The sequence below is a fragment of the Condylura cristata genome, unplaced genomic scaffold, assembly GCF_000260355.1.
Source record: "Condylura cristata isolate star-nosed mole 26May11 unplaced genomic scaffold, ConCri1.0 scaffold00026, whole genome shotgun sequence".
NCBI classification, from domain to species: Eukaryota; Metazoa; Chordata; class Mammalia; order Eulipotyphla; family Talpidae; genus Condylura; species Condylura cristata.
This window is the reverse complement of record NW_004567127.1, coordinates 6,301,915-6,320,359: the sequence shown is the minus strand read 5'-3', so window position 1 is coordinate 6,320,359 and position 18,445 is coordinate 6,301,915. Positions and strand designations below refer to the sequence as shown.

General features: G+C 40.7%; 1 protein-coding gene across 1 annotated transcript in view; it reads left to right on the top strand.

The window, feature by feature from the left end:
- MAGI3 (membrane associated guanylate kinase, WW and PDZ domain containing 3) overlaps window positions 1-18,445 on the top strand; it is a 180,499-nt gene that overhangs the window by 102,026 nt on the left and 60,028 nt on the right. Inside the window, exon 2 of the mRNA XM_004689636.2 lies at window positions 6,996-7,112. Coding sequence (XP_004689693.1) covers window positions 6,996-7,112 — 117 coding nt within the window. The remainder of the gene's footprint in view (window positions 1-6,995; window positions 7,113-18,445) is intronic.

The following is an 18,445-nucleotide window of genomic DNA, read 5'->3' as shown; positions in this document are numbered from 1 at the left end:
CCCTCGTGTCGCTAGGAGTCTTACTCCACACAGCCCCTCCCATGGCCCCGAAGTCCCTGACGCAAGTCCAAAGTCAAGAAGCAGGAAATCCTGCTTCCCGGATTTCTCTGCTCCGATTTCTCTGCTCCATGTGCCTCCTCCTCATCCCCACCCCTCAGCTCCACCCTCCCTGGTGGGCTGAGCATTGACACCCCACTCATGCGAATTATACTCGGGTGAGGCCCGGGGGGCACCAGCTCTTCTCTTTGTAACTCAGAAGCTGGCCATAGCTGGGAAAAGTTCTAGGGAAGTTATTGTTATTTGCAAATACACCCTGCACAGAAAAACATGCTTTATTGAAGCAAATAAAAACCATACCGATGTTTAAAAGTATGCGGCATGGTGTAATAGGTTTTATCGGCAAATACTTTTTTTTTTTTAAAGATTTATTTATGCATACAGAACTGGGGTACAGGCCAGAGATGCGGAGGGTGAGAGGATTCACCAGAGACAGAGGGGGGTGTGCAGAACATGCAGATTGACGAAGCACACTGCTGAGGGGAGCAGCAGGTGGGTCAGGAGAGGTCTGCTGTGCCATGTGGTCACCTCCGGGGCAGGCGGGATCGAACTCATGCGGAAGTGGCTTTAGCTTCTTAGTGCTGTGCTTTAACCCGCTGCACCACCAGGGAGGGCCTCGGTAAATACTTTTAATGTAATGAGGCGAGTTCAGTGCTGCGGTATATTGCAGTACACATTGCAGTAAGCAGTACTGGGCTTGTAGGAATGGATAGTTGGTATAATTCCGGGATTTTCCAGATGCATAGGCCACCTACACCAGAGAGTTCTTTCTTAAGGTGCACTTCCAATTCTTTGGAGTGTAAACACATTCATAATAGTGATTAGTGAGGGAGACAAAGGGGGGGGGGATGGTCTTTTCCAGGGCGTGCTGGGCGAGAATCAGGGGTGCAGCAGTGGCCGTGACCTCCAGCTGCCAGCAGTGTAGGCCCTGGGTGGTGGATGGCAGGCTCCCCAGTGTGCTTTGGGGTCTGTTTCCAAGAGTAATGGACGCTCCCATTGTAAGGTGGATTATGACCATAATTTGTAACATAGACAAAGAATGTGACCTCTGGTAGACAAAATAAGTTAAGTGTTATGTTCCCTTACAGGTGGAACCTAAAAAAGCCAGACTCCTGCGAATAAAGAGTAGAATGGTGACACCAGGGGCTGGGTTGTGGGAATGAGGAGATGTTGGTCAGAAGGGTCAGACTTCACCTATAATAAGATGACAGGGTCAGACTTCACCTACATCCTGGGAGCTGCTGTCCAGCAGGCTGGCTGTAATCAGCACCTGTGTGTTACAGACTTGTGAGAGAGTAGATCTTAAATGTAACCACTACCTACAATCAAAAATGCTGATTACTGGACAGGATGGAGCTGTATCCGGTACTCTGTGGTGATCATTTCACAATATGTGTCGATCCCATCAGACCTTAAACTTGCACGTTGGATGTCAACATCTCTGCCAAGCTGGGGTGAGGGACAAACGAGCGTGGCCCTTGTTGGCCTTGTAGTCTGTAGGGAGAGCGACCTTGCTTGCTTGCTCTGAGAAGTGTTTCTTCAAACTGTCACTTGGCACAGTACTGAACATTGACCATTTTTAAAGACTGAAATGACTCAGACTACTTAATGCCTTTCAAATTTGGGACTGAACGAGAATTTAATTATATAAATTATTTTAAAAATTCATGAAGCTCCTACTTGGCCTGTATGAGTGAGGGTGACTTCAAGAATTAAGTAGCTATGGCTTCCAAGGTGATAATTTTCAATATACTCTTCTAGAAGGAGGGCAGACTAGACATGAGCTGGACCTGGCGTGCAGGGGTGGCCAGTAAGAACAGGCCCATGTCGTTCGCATAAAGCAGTTGAGAATGACTTTGGTGTCAGACCTCAGCTAATTGATGTGCTTTCAAATTATTACTACAAGGTTCTGCACAAGCCTCTGTTCTCTGAAACTCTTGTCTCGGCTTGTGTGAACTCTCCTCACTTTCTGAGAACCAGCTATACTGGATTTCTCTCAATTCCTATTAAGTGCTAGGTTCTTTCTAACTTTGGTAGGTGCCTCGCCTTTCCACTCCCTCTATCAGCCTCCCTCGTTTTTCCTTGCTCAGTTTCAGTGGGGTGCACCTTCATTCCCTGCTTATCCCAATGGGGTGCACCTTCATTCCCTATTTATCCCTCATGGCTGCTGAATATTCTCGGGATTCACGAGGCAGCTGCTGTTCTGTCATGGAATGGTATGGCCTGAGGAAAAAACATGTAGAAGCTTTTGTTCCACAAGGAAAGACATTCTTAACCAGAGAAGGATGGATAGCTAGCTAGCTAGACAGAGTGGTGAGGGAGTCTGGGATCCAAGCACAGTGCTCACCTTGTAGACTGTGTGATCAGATGGGGTTCTTCCCCCGGGTCTGTTGCTGCTTAGTATATTCCCTTGGCCAAACTAGTCAGCGTCTCTCCACCTCAGGTTCCAATTTGTGAGATGGGAATAAATGACCCCACCTCAAAGGTTTTCGTGAGGAGAGAGAGATTCTATAAAATATCAACAATATATACGATCATTCTAAAATAGCAGTGGTAGCCATGTTCTCCTGTTTCTCATCCCTACATTCTGTCCCCTGAAGAAAATAGAAGAGTTGGGGTTCCCATTCTTCCCATCCTCCCCCGGCCACCACGTTCTTTCTGTACTTGTCTGTCCCCACTGGTGCTAGGAAACAATATATTTGAAGGGATAATTTGGGCTCATTTTATATTTCAGGAGAACCAGATTCCATTTCATGAATACAATTAAAAAAATAAGAACAGAATTTGAAGAAATGGCATGTAAAGTATCATTGAAACCTGCTTTTAAAGATTTACAGAATGTGCTGCTTCAATGAAGAATTTAAGCATTTTGACAGATTCAAAACTAATGTCATTGTTTCAGACACAGTGTAAGATAGAGTGGTGTAGAGACTGTTGAAGAGTACATTACCAATTAAGCGAGCATTGTCTTCTAAAATCTCATGTATTCAAGGATAGAGAGGGTCAAATGAAAAAGGTAAAAATACAAAAATTAACCCGATTCACTCATTCTGTGTGATGCGGGACCAATTCTGTTTAACTAACACACACACACACACACACACACACACACCACAAAACCAAAAAATCCCCACTAACTATGCCCTTCACTCTTAGATAGCTAGCAAATATTTATACACTTAACAACTGTACAAGATATATTTGAATAACTTTACTGCCTTAGAATATGCTTTCCTAGGAAATATGCAGATACTGATTAACAAAAAAAGTCATATCCAAATACTATTTATAACTTTACAAACAAGTACATTAGCTGATTTGTTTGTGTTGCTATCTCCTGCCTTGGGTGAAGGAATCAGTTTGGAGGTAAGCTTCTGTGTATCTTTTACCACATAATGGAGCCCTCCCTTGCTGCTCTGGAGCTCAGGAGGGTGGAGAATGCAGAAAGTAAATAAAACCAGAAAAACCTGCAATTCTGAGTCTAGCTCTAATGGGAAAGGGCTCTTAGTAACATGCTTGTGTTGAGCAGATACCTTAAAGTTATTGGGGGAAGGCACTTGTTGGCATCCTACTGAGGGAAAGAGCTGGGATGTGGTTTTTAAAAGTTTCTAGCATCCATAGTTGTGGCTCTCAAGACCAGAGATTCTTAAAAGAAAAATCAATGTGAAGAAATTCTTAGGGATGCTCTGAGCCCCTTGTATTTTTATTTAAAAATGAGTATGATTGATAGGTAATTGGGGCACATAATCCCCTCACTTCTACTGTGCTAAGTCAAAAGTAGGAAATAAACATTTAAGACTTTTCTTCTCTGCAGATGTCAATATTAGCAGTTGATAGTCAGATTAGACCTAGGCCATTCTTATTTTGCTCCCATAATCTTGACCTATCTGAATTGCTTTTCCAGCAGTAGAAGAAAAAACCCAAAGTGGGGAAGGGTAAACTTCAAAAAGATCAGACTAGTGAATCATTCACTTTAAATGAGTTTGAAAGACTCTAGATAAGATCTCAAGGTTATTGTCAAAATCCTAGTGAAATCACAGAGGATGTGGGAAGGACGAGAGAGTGTAGAGACGAACTTCCTAGTTTCCAAAATGACGTAGACTGAATAGTCCAGTCCATTTCCTCACTCAAGCTGTGGCAACATCAGAAGAGATCATACAACAATAAAGTAAATTTTTTTGTCCAATTGTAGAAAAGAATGGGAAGATCACATTGAATCAGATAAATTTATAAGAACAATACCTGCCCAACTGACCTCATTTTTTTCTTTTCTTTTTTTTTTTAAATTACTGCTGAGAATAGTAAAGACATGTTCTATCTTGATTTGAAGAAGTGGTTGAGAAGTCTCCTAGACTATCCTTATGGAAACGTCAACAACATTGGCAATTAGATGGATTTACAGGCCACACCTCTACCTGCATGCTACAAGGTTTACCTAAATAATGACCAAGGACTCGCTGCCCCCAATCCCTTAAAGAGAAATGGTAGCAGATATTAACGTGCGTATTTTCAGAAGATATGACAATGTAGTTATGAGTGCTTCTGACTAAGGATTTTTAGTTTGGAGTTGGAGTGCCTGGATTTATTCACATAATTGAGATTTTAGACTTTGACCTACCTGACTGGATGTATATATAAGACATAACAATCTACTTTGAAGCTCCCTATATCAGCTTGACTTATAAATCACTTAACAGTCAAGGAATAATCTTAACATTTAAGCAAAGGTTGGCTTGGTTAAGAGTTCTAAAGTGTGAAGATTCTTTCCCCCTTGTTAAAAACAATTCCATTAAGTCCAAGGAAATGTTTTTCATATCGTTGAAAGTCAAGTTTTTGTGACATTCTCCTTGAACAAAAGGCAGATACGTATATAAAACTTCATAATGGAGATACACACTCAGAGTATCTTTGTGAGTCAGTATTTCTGCTGGCCTAGTAATCCCACAGTTATCTCCCTTATTAAGATACTTGTGCCCTTTAAAAAACAACAAATTCCCTGGAAGTGTATTGAAGGAGGGAATCACAATATTCTGTTCCCCTAAAAGTTCTTTTGGTTTCTTGTGGCAAGACCCATAGGTGACTGTTACAGCCAGTATATTTTGATTATTATTAATCTTATAATCCATACAATTTTTTTGATCTTTAGTAATTTACATTTAATTGATTTTTAAAAAATATTTATGCATATAGAACTGGGGTACAGGCCAGAGGTTCAGGGGCAGTGAGAGGCTTCACCAGAGACAGAGTAGGGAGCAGAACAGGCAGATCAATGAAGTACACTGCTGAGGGGAGCAGCAGGTGGGTCAGGGGAGGTCTGCCACACCATGTGGGTCAGCTCCCTGGCCGGACATCGAACTTGCACTGAGGCGGCTGTGAGGTGGCTGCAGCTTGCTTGCAGTGCTGTGCTTTAACCTGCTGCCCCATCAGGGAGGGCCTCATTGATATTTCTAACATTTTGTCTCCAACCTCAGAAGCGTAACAACCTTTCAAATAGTTGCGCATTCTAAATAGAAGATCATATTTATGAAATTATCCCCTTTTTTTGGGGGGGGGGCGCAACTGTTCATTTCAGCATTACATTCAGAATTACAGTAGAATTGTGAGGATGAAAATAGTGTGTGAGCCCAGCTTTGATAATTGTTATTTTTTTTTTAAATCTAGTTCTTTCTGCTTTAACTGGCCTTTCTATGTTAAGAACTTGTAGCCCTTGAAAAAGGAATTGAGTTGTTTTGATTTGTTTTTCTGTAAAAGACCCTTTCATGTTGTTATTTGTGACCTAAGATTTGAATTTTATTATGATTGTGTCTTTAATGATATCTAATTTAAAAGCTGTCATTTTTGTAGATTAAAATCCAATCTGAGTTTGTAGCATTTTGTAATTACCTTTGTGAGTTATGCCATATGCTATAGTAAAACCTCAAATTAAAAACCAAAATAGAACTTGACTTTAAGCACTCTCATTGATCCACACAGCCTTTCAGAGTCAGACAGGCAGGCAGAAAATGACTGTTCGCCTTGATAAGCTGAGGTTCTGAGCAGGACCCGTTTGGTCTTTATTATTAGTACAGAGGTCACACAGTATGAGAGGGGAAAATCATTTGCTTTTGGTCAGATATAGCCAAACATGGAGCCCTCGTAGGCTGTTTCAAGGTCTGGATTTTATTCCAAGTGCAATAAGCAGCTCTGATGGCTCTCAAGTAGTGATTATCTGATTTATGTACTAAGTCTCATTTGACTGTGTCAATGGTAAGAGCAGGATGGATGTGGGAAGGCTAATTCGAAGGTGTTGGGGATCCCTGGTGAGGGGTAATGTGGCTTGGATTCTGGCGGTGCCAATGGAAATGGAGGAAAGTGGACAGGAAGGGCTGTGTTTCAGGGGGAGAACCGACAAGGTGCCAGTGAATAGGGCCTGGGGGTAGTTGTGAAAAGGAGGAATCATGGCTGGTCTGGCTGCTTCTAGTTCTGTTGGGATGGTGGTGCTTTATTTTCTAGACAGAGAACACCAAAGGAGAGGAAGAAGGTGGAAGAGGATGTAATGGAGAGTTTGGTTTTGGCTATTGAAATGTGAACGCTCACTTGACTTACATATATCTGTAATATTAATGTGTGAGTTTGGGTTTGAAGCTTGGTGGAGCTAGCCAGGGGTAGAGATTGATAAGAATTTACAAGGTATCAAAAGCCATGGTATTGAATGAAATTATCTTGGATATTTGTCATATTCTCTGACCTTCTCCCTCATACTTACATATCAGGTATATATTTTAATGATAGCACCTAAAAAAGTTTCGTATTATTGATCTTGTTTTTCTTCTTTTTGCCTGGTTATAACTAAATGTTTAAGCATATTTAATCATTCTCATCTATCTTTATTTAACTGGAGAGCTAACGGTTATGTTTTGTGTTCTGTGTCTGTATTTATGTATTTTTTTCTCTTGTAGGCAAAGTCATCAATAAAGATTTGCGACATTACCTGAGTCTTCAGTTTCAGAAAGGATCCATTGACCACAAATTGCAGCAAGTGATCAGAGATAATCTCTACTTGAGGACCATTCCGTGTAAGTATGAGATGAGTGGAGGTGAGGCAGAACTCTGCATTTATCAAACACTTAGAAATAATTTTATGAAGAAGCTCATAATGAAATAGTGAATGAAAATAGGAATAAGGGGAGAAAAATTTTCAGAAGACATTTAAGTGTTGTGGTTTTAGAAAGTATAAAAACTAAAGAATCTACATTGTGACTATAAAAAGTCACTAGACTTGAAGAACTTAAGAATATGTATATATATGTCACCAGGTAAATCTCATTCTTGCGGTTCAGTTTTCAAAGTCCATATAGACTTTTACATTGAGGACAAGCTTTTTTGTGATAATTATTACAGTAGTGATACAAATTAGTAATTTGTATTTATTATTACTATTTCTATGACCTGCCCCTTCTCTGAAGGGAAAAGATAGAAGCGCTTTCTTTGTGGAAATCCATTTGAATCTTTTATTGCTATGTTGGTGCGCATCTACTGGCCTGCATAGGATGGGCTGTTGCCTTATGGTGGTCTTTTGTTTTTGATACATAGCGGGAAGTATTGTGTGCTTGCATTTTGGCTTCATGAGCACAGGTCTGGGGAAGAATAAAAGCAGCAAAAGGCCTTCTACTTTATTTTCCTTTTGAATATATTTGTAACTCCTTGTGGGTAGTTTTTGAACAACAGATAGCATTCTGTGGTGGTAAAGAGCTAAGTGAGACTGACTTCAATACCTTGAATCTCCCATCTTACCTTGTGCTTCATTTAAACGTTCCTTAATCTTTCAGAATCTCAAGATCAGGACTCAGGTCATACAGTTGCTTTTGGGAATTAACCTGAGAACATGACAGGACTCAGGTCATACAGTTGCTTTTGGGAATTAACCTGAGAACATGAATGTGAACCTCTGGCCTGTAGGAGGCTCTCAGACGTGGTCTCCCTCCTCCTCCCACCCCCTCCTTCCTCTTGTCTGGTCAGCCTAGTCCTTGTTAAAGTGTGTGTCTCACTCTTGTCCTTCTGTGTTTTAATCTTCAAAGTCTCTTTAAGTCTAGACTTAAAACAGGGCAATCAACTTTTTCTTTTGCTGATTTTGTTCTAAAATCTGACTCCTTAGCTATGATGTCCTCCATAAATCTACCTGTTAGTTTTCAGAGTTGCACCTGCTCTTTTCTTTGCCTTTGATATCTTTGTCCACCTTTTTATTCTTTTATCTTCCTGAATCTATTTTACAAATAGCGTTGGACTTCACTGGTAGCCATTTGAAGCTTCTGTGATACTTAGTGGCATGATTACTCTCTTTAGTGTTTTCTTCTTTCGCCTGCGTACGAGCCTTCTATAAAGTCTTTCACTGTGCGGCCTGTTTGCTCTCTTAAGAGAAGTCTGCATCTTTATTCTGTGTAGCTGTTTCCTCCCTCTCATTCTTTGTTTTGTCACTACTATGAGCAAGGTAAAAATGGTCTAAAAGATGGAAAAATAGTCATCTCTTCTTTCCTTTGCTTTCTGTGATCATTTTACTTGAACTAATACAACTTCCAATAAATACAATGTAATCAGTAGGTTAATTCTAATTCGCTATTCTTTCCCTGTTTTTTTTTTTTTTTTTTTTTGCTAGTTGTCATCTTTATTGGCAAAGCAAAGAGCCATTATAAATGGCCATCTCCCCTTTATAACGATCATTTATTCATTTTGTAGTCCATGGGTAAAAACAAATTTAAGCTCACTCTGTACCCTTCTGTTGTTTCAGTAGTTGTGGTTGTCTGAAGCTCCCTGGCTCCCGGAATCAGCAGTTGGTGGCCTTTATTCTTTAAAGTTTGTCTGGATGGATATGAAATCTTAGGCTCATGTTTCCTTTCCTTGACTATTGTAACCATGTTAGTCAATAATCTAATTGAGTGAGCATGAAACATCACTCTTAAAAAGCCTGAAAACAGGCCCTCCCTGGTCGCAGCAGGTTAAAGCACAGCACTAAGAAGCTAAAGCCACTCCCGCATAAGTTGCATCACCGCCCCTTGAGGAGATCCACATGGCGCGGCAGACCTCTCCTGACCCGCCCGTTGCTCCCCTCAGCAGTGTACTTCATCAGTCAGCCTGTTCTGCTCCCCGCTCTGTCTCTGGTGAATCCTTTCCCTGCCCCTGCACCTCTGGCCTGTACCCCAGCTCTGTATGCATAAATAAATAAATAAAGTAATTTTAAAAAATCTGAAAACAGTCTGATAGGCATTTGCTTGGAGGTAGCTTGCTGTGTAGGCTGCATGTGATGGCAGTGGCTCAGCACTTCTGTTCCAAAGCTCTAGAGCTCCCTCTTTCCTTGTGAAAACAAGTTAATAAAACCATGAACTTATACTTTCTGTCTCCTTTGCTGCCCTCTGCCACTTTTACTTGGATCTTCTTCTTACTTTGCTTCTGTTGTCCTAGTTTTACAGTTCCTTCTCGGTGTGAGACTATTTCCCAGAAAGAAACAGTGATTTCGTTTTAGTTTATAGGACCCAAATGACTGCAGGCTTTTTAGATCTGAGTAGGACGTCTTAGCTTACAAATTGAAATGTCTAAAACCTCTCTAAGAACCTAGAAACAATGATAGATCAGCAGTAGTTAGCTTGCTGAATAGTCACATCTGGCCTCTAAATATGTGTTCACTAAAGAACATACTAGTGTTCTTGTAGAAAAAAATTAATTTCAGCTCTAAGGGCAAGAAAAATAGGTGGGCTTGGGATACCTAATTGTACCAGAAATTCTGTAAATGCTTACAAATGATGAGGGCATCAGAGAGACATTTAAAAATAGATTCACCTAGAGCTACTCACTAGATGGAGAACCAAAAAATGAATGTGAAAGAATACTATTGTCAGGCACTGGACTATAGATAAGCCATGACTGACTCGAGAGAAAAGGACAGGAGACTATACAGTCATAAAGGAGTCCTGAGGAGTCTCCAACTTTCTGCCAGAGTCACTTTCTGGACCACAGCACAGGGAGCGGACAGAAATCTGAGTTCTGAATATAGTGGACTCTTGAGTAAAGGAGACAGAAGTGCACGTTGAAGACAGAGTGCCAGAGAGCAGGGAGCTGGGGTGAAAAGGAACTCAAACAACCTGTCCAGGTGCTTTTTTCTTTGACTCTGTTGCTTAATACTCACCCAGGCTGTGTTGGGTGAGCTTCACATGGTCAAAGCAAAGTGCTCTACCTGCTGTAACTTTAACAATTCCCAGGGCTTTCACAGACTGGGAGAAATCCGAGTTCTCAGCAGCCAGAGTGGAGAAATTCCATAAAGGTCATGTCTTACTGTAGGACAAAAATAGTCATAGATTAAGCTCCTTGAGAGGTATGCTTTAAGAAAGCTAAATTAAGCAGGCCCCAAAAGTGTCAGGCACATATGCCTGTAACATAACTGTCAACTAAGAGAAAGAAAGGATGAAAGGGAGAGAAGGAAGAACCTGGGGTGGAGGGGCAAGAAAATCAGTACTCCTTAAATGAGCACAATAAATTCTAGATACCAGATGACATAATACAATGGCCAGCATCTAATAAAAAATTACTCTGCGTGCAAAAATAAAACTGTAACAGGAAAAAATCACACATAGGAAAAGAACTGATCTTTTAAAAGGTTCAAATAATAGTATAAATACACCCAGAACTTGAGGAGTTATGCTCATGAATTTAAAGTCGATATGAGCAGAATGAAGGGAAAATGAGATGTATTTGTTAATTGAACTTCAAAAATTAATTGGATGGGCCTAACAGAGTAGAACGTGCAGGAAAAGTTGATCAGGGAGCTGAAAGAGAAGTAATAAAAAGTATCTGGAACATGAGAAGAAAAGGTCTGAAAAGTGAACTTAAAACAATTTCTTCTGCTGTGAATGACTACCTGCTACTGGATTTACCCTCTTACTGTAAATTGCTAGAAATTGGGCCAGATACAGGTAACTGTTTTATGACATTGAACTATAAGCAAAACAGTTCTGCCTATAGAATAAGTCTGTTCTATTGAAAAGGACTGTGACCTGTTCACACTGACTTATGGTTGGGACACAGGTCAATATGAGAAAGCAGAAAAGCTCGAAGGTCCATTGCCACTCCTTGTATTGGGCGGAGGGCGTCTATCCCCTGCCACAGTGCTGGCCTTCATGACTGCTGGACAGAAAATAAGGCAACGGTGTGCTGTGACTGAGCCAGGCCTTTAAAAAGTGGTGGCATCAACGCGGGTGACCTTCCTGAGCCTGGCCCTGACACTGGTTAATCCAAGCAGATCGCGGAGAGACCTGAGTGAAGGGCAACCTCGGTGTCCAGTCTGCATCCCCACCCCAGCCATTTACGTGAGCTACCTTGAAAGCAGGGCTCCGCCCCAGTAGAGCCAGGTATCACTTAAAGAGAGGGCCGTGTTCTGAGAAATGTCCCTGATGGTGATGTCATTGCTCCGTGAATGTTATGGGGTAAGTCACACAGATCTGGATAGTATGGCCTCTTGGGACCACTGTGCTGTACACAGCCTGCTCTTAAGTCACTGCCCATGCCCTGGTAGCGCCCCCTACCGGTGTGGGGAGAGGTGGGTGAGAGGAGTGAGCTCACCTTGCCAAGATCCACCCAAAGAAGAGATTCCTGAACAAAATAAGCAGTGTCATTGTTTACAAAAAACAGCTGAAATTTTCCTACATTTAATGAAAACTATAAACCCACAGCTCTAAGAAGTGCAATAAACAAACCCCCAAGCAGAAGAAGCATAAAGAAAACCACATTAAGGCACATCTTAATCTAATTGTTTAAAACCAGCGATAAAAAGAAAAGGTGAAAAGTAGAAAGAAAAAGATACATTTCATGCAAGGGAACAAAGATGCAGACTTGTCAACACGGTGTGCATACCCAAAGCCAGGAAATGACAGCCTGAACACATTGGGAGGAAAAATTGCCAACCTAGATTTCTATATATGATAAGAATGTCTTAAAAAGTGAAGAAATAAAGTGTTCAAAAAGGTGAGGATTTTTACCAGCAGACTTGCACTGTAAGAAAATTACCAAAAATGCTTCAGGAATAATGGAAATTATGCCTGAGTTATAGAACTGAAAGGAAAATGGCTAACTTCATGCATTATAGTTCAATATTTCAGCACGTCCATTTGAAAAAGCAAATAATAATTACAACAATCCCATTGAAGTAAGTAAAGTCATTGCTAAAATAAGCAAAAATTCAATAAGGTGATAGAAAATACGAATTCTTTTTACTGAAGTAAGACTGGATTACAACACTGATTCCGAGGCAGAGCACACACAGCCTTTCCCACCACCCAGGCATCCATATTCCTCCACTGTCATCCCCTGGGTCCCCTCCACACTTTGTTCTATCCTCCCCCTCTGTTAAACTCAGTTTTATAGTCAGATTTTTCGGATCTGTTACTGGCTTGGGTTTACCTGACTTCCCCCGCCCTATGTGTTTTCTACATATTACTGAAATCCTCCAGTCTGTGTCTGTCTTTCTCTGACTGACTTTGCTCAGTGGAACCCCCACCAGTTCCATCCATGCTGCATAAATATTCTTCCTTTCTAGTGGGTAGTATTCTGTTGTGTACATACACATCATCTTAATCTGTTTTTTTTTCTGTGGGCACTTAGGTTGATTCCACACTTGGCTATTATAAATGGCGCTCCAGTAAACTGAGTCATGCATCCACTTGGGTTGTTTGTTTGCATTTCTCAGGTACATCCCTAACAGTGGAATTGCTAGACTGCATGGCAGATGTGGATTTCAGCATTTTGAAACCTCTGTGCTGTTTTCTGTAGGGGTTGGACCAGTTCATGTTCTCACCTGCTGTGTATCAGGGTTCCTTTTCCTCCACATTCTTGCCAGTGATTATCTCTGGTCTTTTGGATACAGGCTGTTCTCGCAGGTGGAAGATGATAGCTCCTTCCATAAAGCATTTACTTATATATTCTGATAAATGAATGATGAGCATTTTCTCATGGGCCTGGTGGAGAAATATCTACTTTGTTCTTCTGCCTGTTTTTTGGTTGGGCTTTTGTCTTGTTTTTATTGAGCTGTGTGAGATCTTCATAGATCTTGGACATCCGCCTCTTGTCAGATGAATGATGTGCAGATTTCAGCAGCCAGTGATGCAGGGAGATCGACCTTCCAAGGAGTTTTGTCATGGGTTTTGATGGTGTTCTGGGCTTTGAGCACAGTGCCAAACTTGCCAGCAGGAAGTAGAATGCTTGTAATTGATGACAAGAAGTGGCATCACAATGTAATCTCAGTATAACCCATGGCTGCTTGTGACAAAGTGCCAGCTGAGTCACATACCTGGGGCACTGAATGATGGGGTACTTCCCTGTTAGGGTAGTGATGATGCCTGCGAGCTCCATGGTGTGGGTGGAGTCTCCTGAGTGCATCCAGCATTTGAAAAGAAAAATTGCAACATAAAATCAGATGGTTTATGTTAGGAACTAATATATCAAGATTTCAAAAATACTTCTCAAGTGATTTCATACTGACATTTGCTAATAGAAAACCTTTAAAGGGACCATTCACACAAAATAAAGCCCTAAACAATCACTTAAAAAACTAATAGTATCACACATATTTAATATGTAAATGTTTTAATCCTAATATTAAACTTTAGAGTAAACTTTAATGTCAGTTGCCTTATTTGATGCCCTTGATCTTTGATAACAAATATTCTAGACATAGGAAATTTTTTCTTTCATTTTTGCACTGGTATTCATTAAGTTAAGAGACTGTCCAAAACTATCTTTAAATTAGGCATTTTCATTGGTCATTCATACAAGTTTGTTTTCATTTTTAGTGGTGAAGAGTCATGTCTCTTTGCCCTGACGTTGCATTTGCTGTTGAAACCTATTTTGCTTTTAAATCTAATAGACTATTCTGATTTCAGTTGATGTGTCCCACAACATTCACTTTACCTTTTGGCATTTCATCTATTAAGGTACTTACAAGGCACAGAAATGGTATGACATGCAGGAGAATATTGTTGGATCATACTCAATAACACTGAGATGTTGCAATGAGGTTAACAGCATTGCACAGAATCACTTATCAAAACTGCCAATTTTAGGCCTGACCTAGCTTCCAAAAACTCATAATTTGGGGGGGAACACTTCATAAGATTTATATAAATTATCAGCGCATATACTCTTAATAACTGTTTGCAAGAAAGACCCACTGTTAGCAGGCAGGACGTGATCACAGTCAAGGCGTGGGAACAGCAGCCGCAGGCCAGGCTACTTAGCTGCGTGCGTCTGCCTGGTCTCGGAAAACGTCAGCTCGAACATTTGATTCTGTTTTTTTAGCGTTTGCTGTTCTTGCTTTCAATTGCTGTCAATCAATTTCTTCAAACCAGTAACATCTCTATGGGAGCTTTAATTCTCTCAGGAGGACTATAATACTTTCCTTCTCATTTTCTATATCACCTGATCTTTCATGGGGTTTAGAAAAAAGTGAATTTGCTGAAAAATTCCAGGAAAGGATTCCCATGTGGGAATGCTAATGTGTGTCAACTGTACCTCTCACGTGCTGCTGCTGAGAATGCAAAATAATGCATGCACTTTGAGGTATTTCTCATGTAACTAAGCATACACTTACCAGCTGACCAGCAGTTCCACTCCTGGGTGGTAACCCAGCACACAGGTAGATGGATGTCTATCCAAAGTCTTGTAAGTTTGTAAGTTTTATTTACAATGTCCAAAATCTGGAAACCACTTACCTGGGCATTGGTGGTGAATGTATAATCAAATGTTGGAGTGTCTGTGCAGTGGAATACCACTCAGCAGTGAAAAGATACTGAACGCAGTGAAAAGATGAAGCTTCTGAGCCCCACTGGTGCACAGGCTTAACCAAGAGGTTAAGTCTCAGCCCTGTTAGCACTAAGGCTTGAACTTGATCCCAGCCAGGAGGCGACCCCCAGGGCGCAGCAGACCTCATTTGTCCCGCCTGCTGCTCCCTCAGCAGTGTGTGTCAGCGATCTGCTGCTCTGCTCCCCATTATCTCTGGTGAGTCCTCTCACCCCTCTTCCCCCCCCCCACACTTTGACCTACACCCTAGTTCTTCTACACAAAAAGTTTAAAAAAGATGAATCTCCAAAGTATCTTGCTAACTGAAAGAAGCTAGACACAGACCACTCCTGGAGTCAATAAATACATGATTCTGTTCATGAGATTTTTATTAAAGGCTCCCCTCTGCCCCCCCATAGGGTGTAAAGGACTGCAGCTAGCACAAGGCAATTTTGGGGAATACTGATTACTAAAACTCATTTGATTTTACTTAACAGTTTACTTAAACAGTTAAAAGCGGTGAATTTTAGTCTCAGTAAATTATATCCAGATAAAATGGCCATTTAAATTCCCATAATTATTTTTATACCATCAACAATTAGAAAATGATAGCTTACATAAATGTATCACTTATAATAGCATAAAGATGCTTAAATGCCTGGAGATTAATTCCTAAAGAAAATAGTATAAAGGCCTGTATAAGGGAAAATTAAAAGACATTAAAAAACATTGTAATCTATTGACAGATTTCTTGTTTATGGGTTAAAGATTCAATATGGTGACTAGATCAGTTCAAACTGAACAATAGCTGAATGGGTTCAATCTAATCCCATAAAAATGTCTAGCTTGTTTTTGGCATGAGTCAAGAACAACCAAGACAGATTTGTTCTACTGTAGCACAAGATTTATCATGAAAATACAGTAATCACAGCACTGTGCGAATGGCCCAGGACTCCTCATAGGTGAATAGGCCACACTAGACCATCCCCAGCCCTGGAGGCAATTCTGTGACACAAGTGCCATGGCTGATCAGAAGGGAAATACCTGACTCTTCAGTACATCTGATTGAGTTGCCCCGTGGGAAAAAAAAAAGAAATTGGACTATTTCTCATGAGACCCCACCCAAAAATCTATTTTAGTGCATTGAAAAGAAACCCCATACATTTTTTTAAAGAAAGCCCATAGATTTTTTTTTAAAAAAGGACAGGATATCTCCATGGCCTTGAGAAGGATTTCCTCAATAAGACATAAAAGGCATTAGCTATAAAGGAAAGAATTGATGAATTTAACTACACTAGAATGAAAAACTTCTGTTACTTAAAGCGCATTAAGAAAAAGATGAAAAGAAAACTACAGTGTGGGAAGACAGGACTTGCTGCAACATTTCTTCCTATATTGTTAATACGTTCATGGGAGGTAGGCGAATGTCAGGTAATGAGGGATGGTGGTTCTTACAGCAGCTCCCTCAGCAAGCTAATGTTTTATGTCACTGAGAAGCAGCAACTAAGTTCAGCTTATGTAACATAGCAGAATGTGGCAGGTAGTATGGATGACGTCAGTTTGTTCACTTCATAGTATTTGTCTTAAAATTGTTTGTTGTATGCTTTTGCTCTGTCTTTCAGTTGACTCAACCTTCCTTTTCTGTCAGTCTACCTTGTCATTTCCTTTGTTTTTTAATGATAAAGTAATTTTATTTACTCTAAATTATGATTGCTAGTGATTTTGCTAGGTTTATGAGATCAACCCCCACCCTTTCCCCCCCTTCCCATAATTTCGTTGAGTTTAGCTGCACACTTTTGTAGGAAGTACTGTTTAAGCAAGTATATTTCACATTTTAGCAGAAACATCCCACTTCAACACACATATCTGCCACAGGATCAAAGTGCTTCAATACAAAAACAGTTTTTTTCACATGTTAACTTCTCTGCAGTTGAAACAGATTTTACAGTAGAAAGAATTTTTGTTAATGACTGCCAAGTTTTTTTCTTTTTTAGGATAAAATAACATTGCATTTTAGAAGTCGTTAATTACTTAGATTTGATGAAGTACCAGAATAAAGAACTGCAAATCAGTGTTTAAAAGACCAGAAAACCCAGTGGAGAAGTGGCAGAAGAGAGACCATCACTTCATGCCAGGAGTCTGTGCCTAGTGAATAGTGAAAGAGAATGTGTGATCTTTTTACGTACTTGGGAGTCATGCGTTTTGGGGGGTAGGAGATAAGTCTCCCAAGGCGACTTAACATTCCAGCTACTTTGTAACGCTTGGGAATAGATATGTTGGAATCACACATACCATTTGATATCCATGGATGGAAAGCATCCATGTCGCTCAGCTACTCTGCAGAAAGAAGGCCATCTGGAGGGATTAGAGGAGAGCTACAATACTGCCGTCACTACTGATCCCCACCACCACCAAGTTGTCTCTGCCCTTGGGTCAGTGCTTTTTTAATCGTCTTGTCTATGATTTGATTGGCTCTTCAGTTAGGTTTTATATAGTCATTATATTTTAAATAGAGTTCACTTGGTTAGTATTTCAATTTGCCTGTGCTGCGTTAACAGGCCACCCCAGAGTTTAATGGCTTAATGATTGCAGAATCGCCTGGACTCCACTGGGGTGGGTCCTGAGGTCAGCAGGGTCTGGCTTGATAAGATGGCCTTGCCGGCAGTTTTTCGGCGGTCTTTTTGTCTCAAGCGCTCTCACTGTACAGTCATCTAACCAGGATCCCCATGCGTGGGTTCAGGGCATTCCAAGGGGGGAAGCCCTGAGCTTGCCGTCACAGCCTGCAGTCGCTAGGACGCAAGGTGAGGCAACAGGCTCGTCTCGATGGGCGAAAGCACAAAACACGGTGGCGGTGTTTTTCCATCCATCACCGCTAATTTTAATCATTGAATTTATTTTCTAATGTTAGTTTTTACTTAACTGTGAAGGTAGAGCCTATTGATTTGAGGAATATTACAATGTCGTTTTAGTCAATATATTGACTATAAAAAGCATATGAAGAAATAAAAGGGAGGCAGGTTTGATTTTGTGGCAAAATGTGAACAAATGCACACTAGCAAAAAACATTAAAAAATAAATGGGAAAATCACTGGCTATAGTCTCTTGCTTAGAATTTTGATGTAATCATTATTTCATGATATTGTCATTCATGTTTTATAATCATCTTTCATCCATCCATTAATGGGTTTTCCCCATGTTCTAAAATATGATTCAGTGTAGTGTAACTAAAAAGTAAGAGCGCTGTTTTCCTTGAATTAATTTTAGTAGTATGCTGCCAGGCATTACGCTCATTCCATTTGGGTAAATCTTGGCTTCATGTATTTGATGACCACTGATATCTGCCGCGATTCCCGCACTGTGCCACATGCACGTGGCCTCCATGTTGCCGTATCCTGGTGGAGTCGAGGAAGGTTCTTTGCAGAAACTCTCTAAGGCAGGACCTGCAGGGTGAGCAGGATTTAGCTGAGGTAACAGTGGGGACAGGAGTAGGAAGTCTTGAAGGTGTGTACAAGGAACATTTAGAAAATTGAAAAACATCTATTATGGTGGGAAAAAAATAAGATGAAGCTGGAGAAGTAGAGTCTAGGTTCTA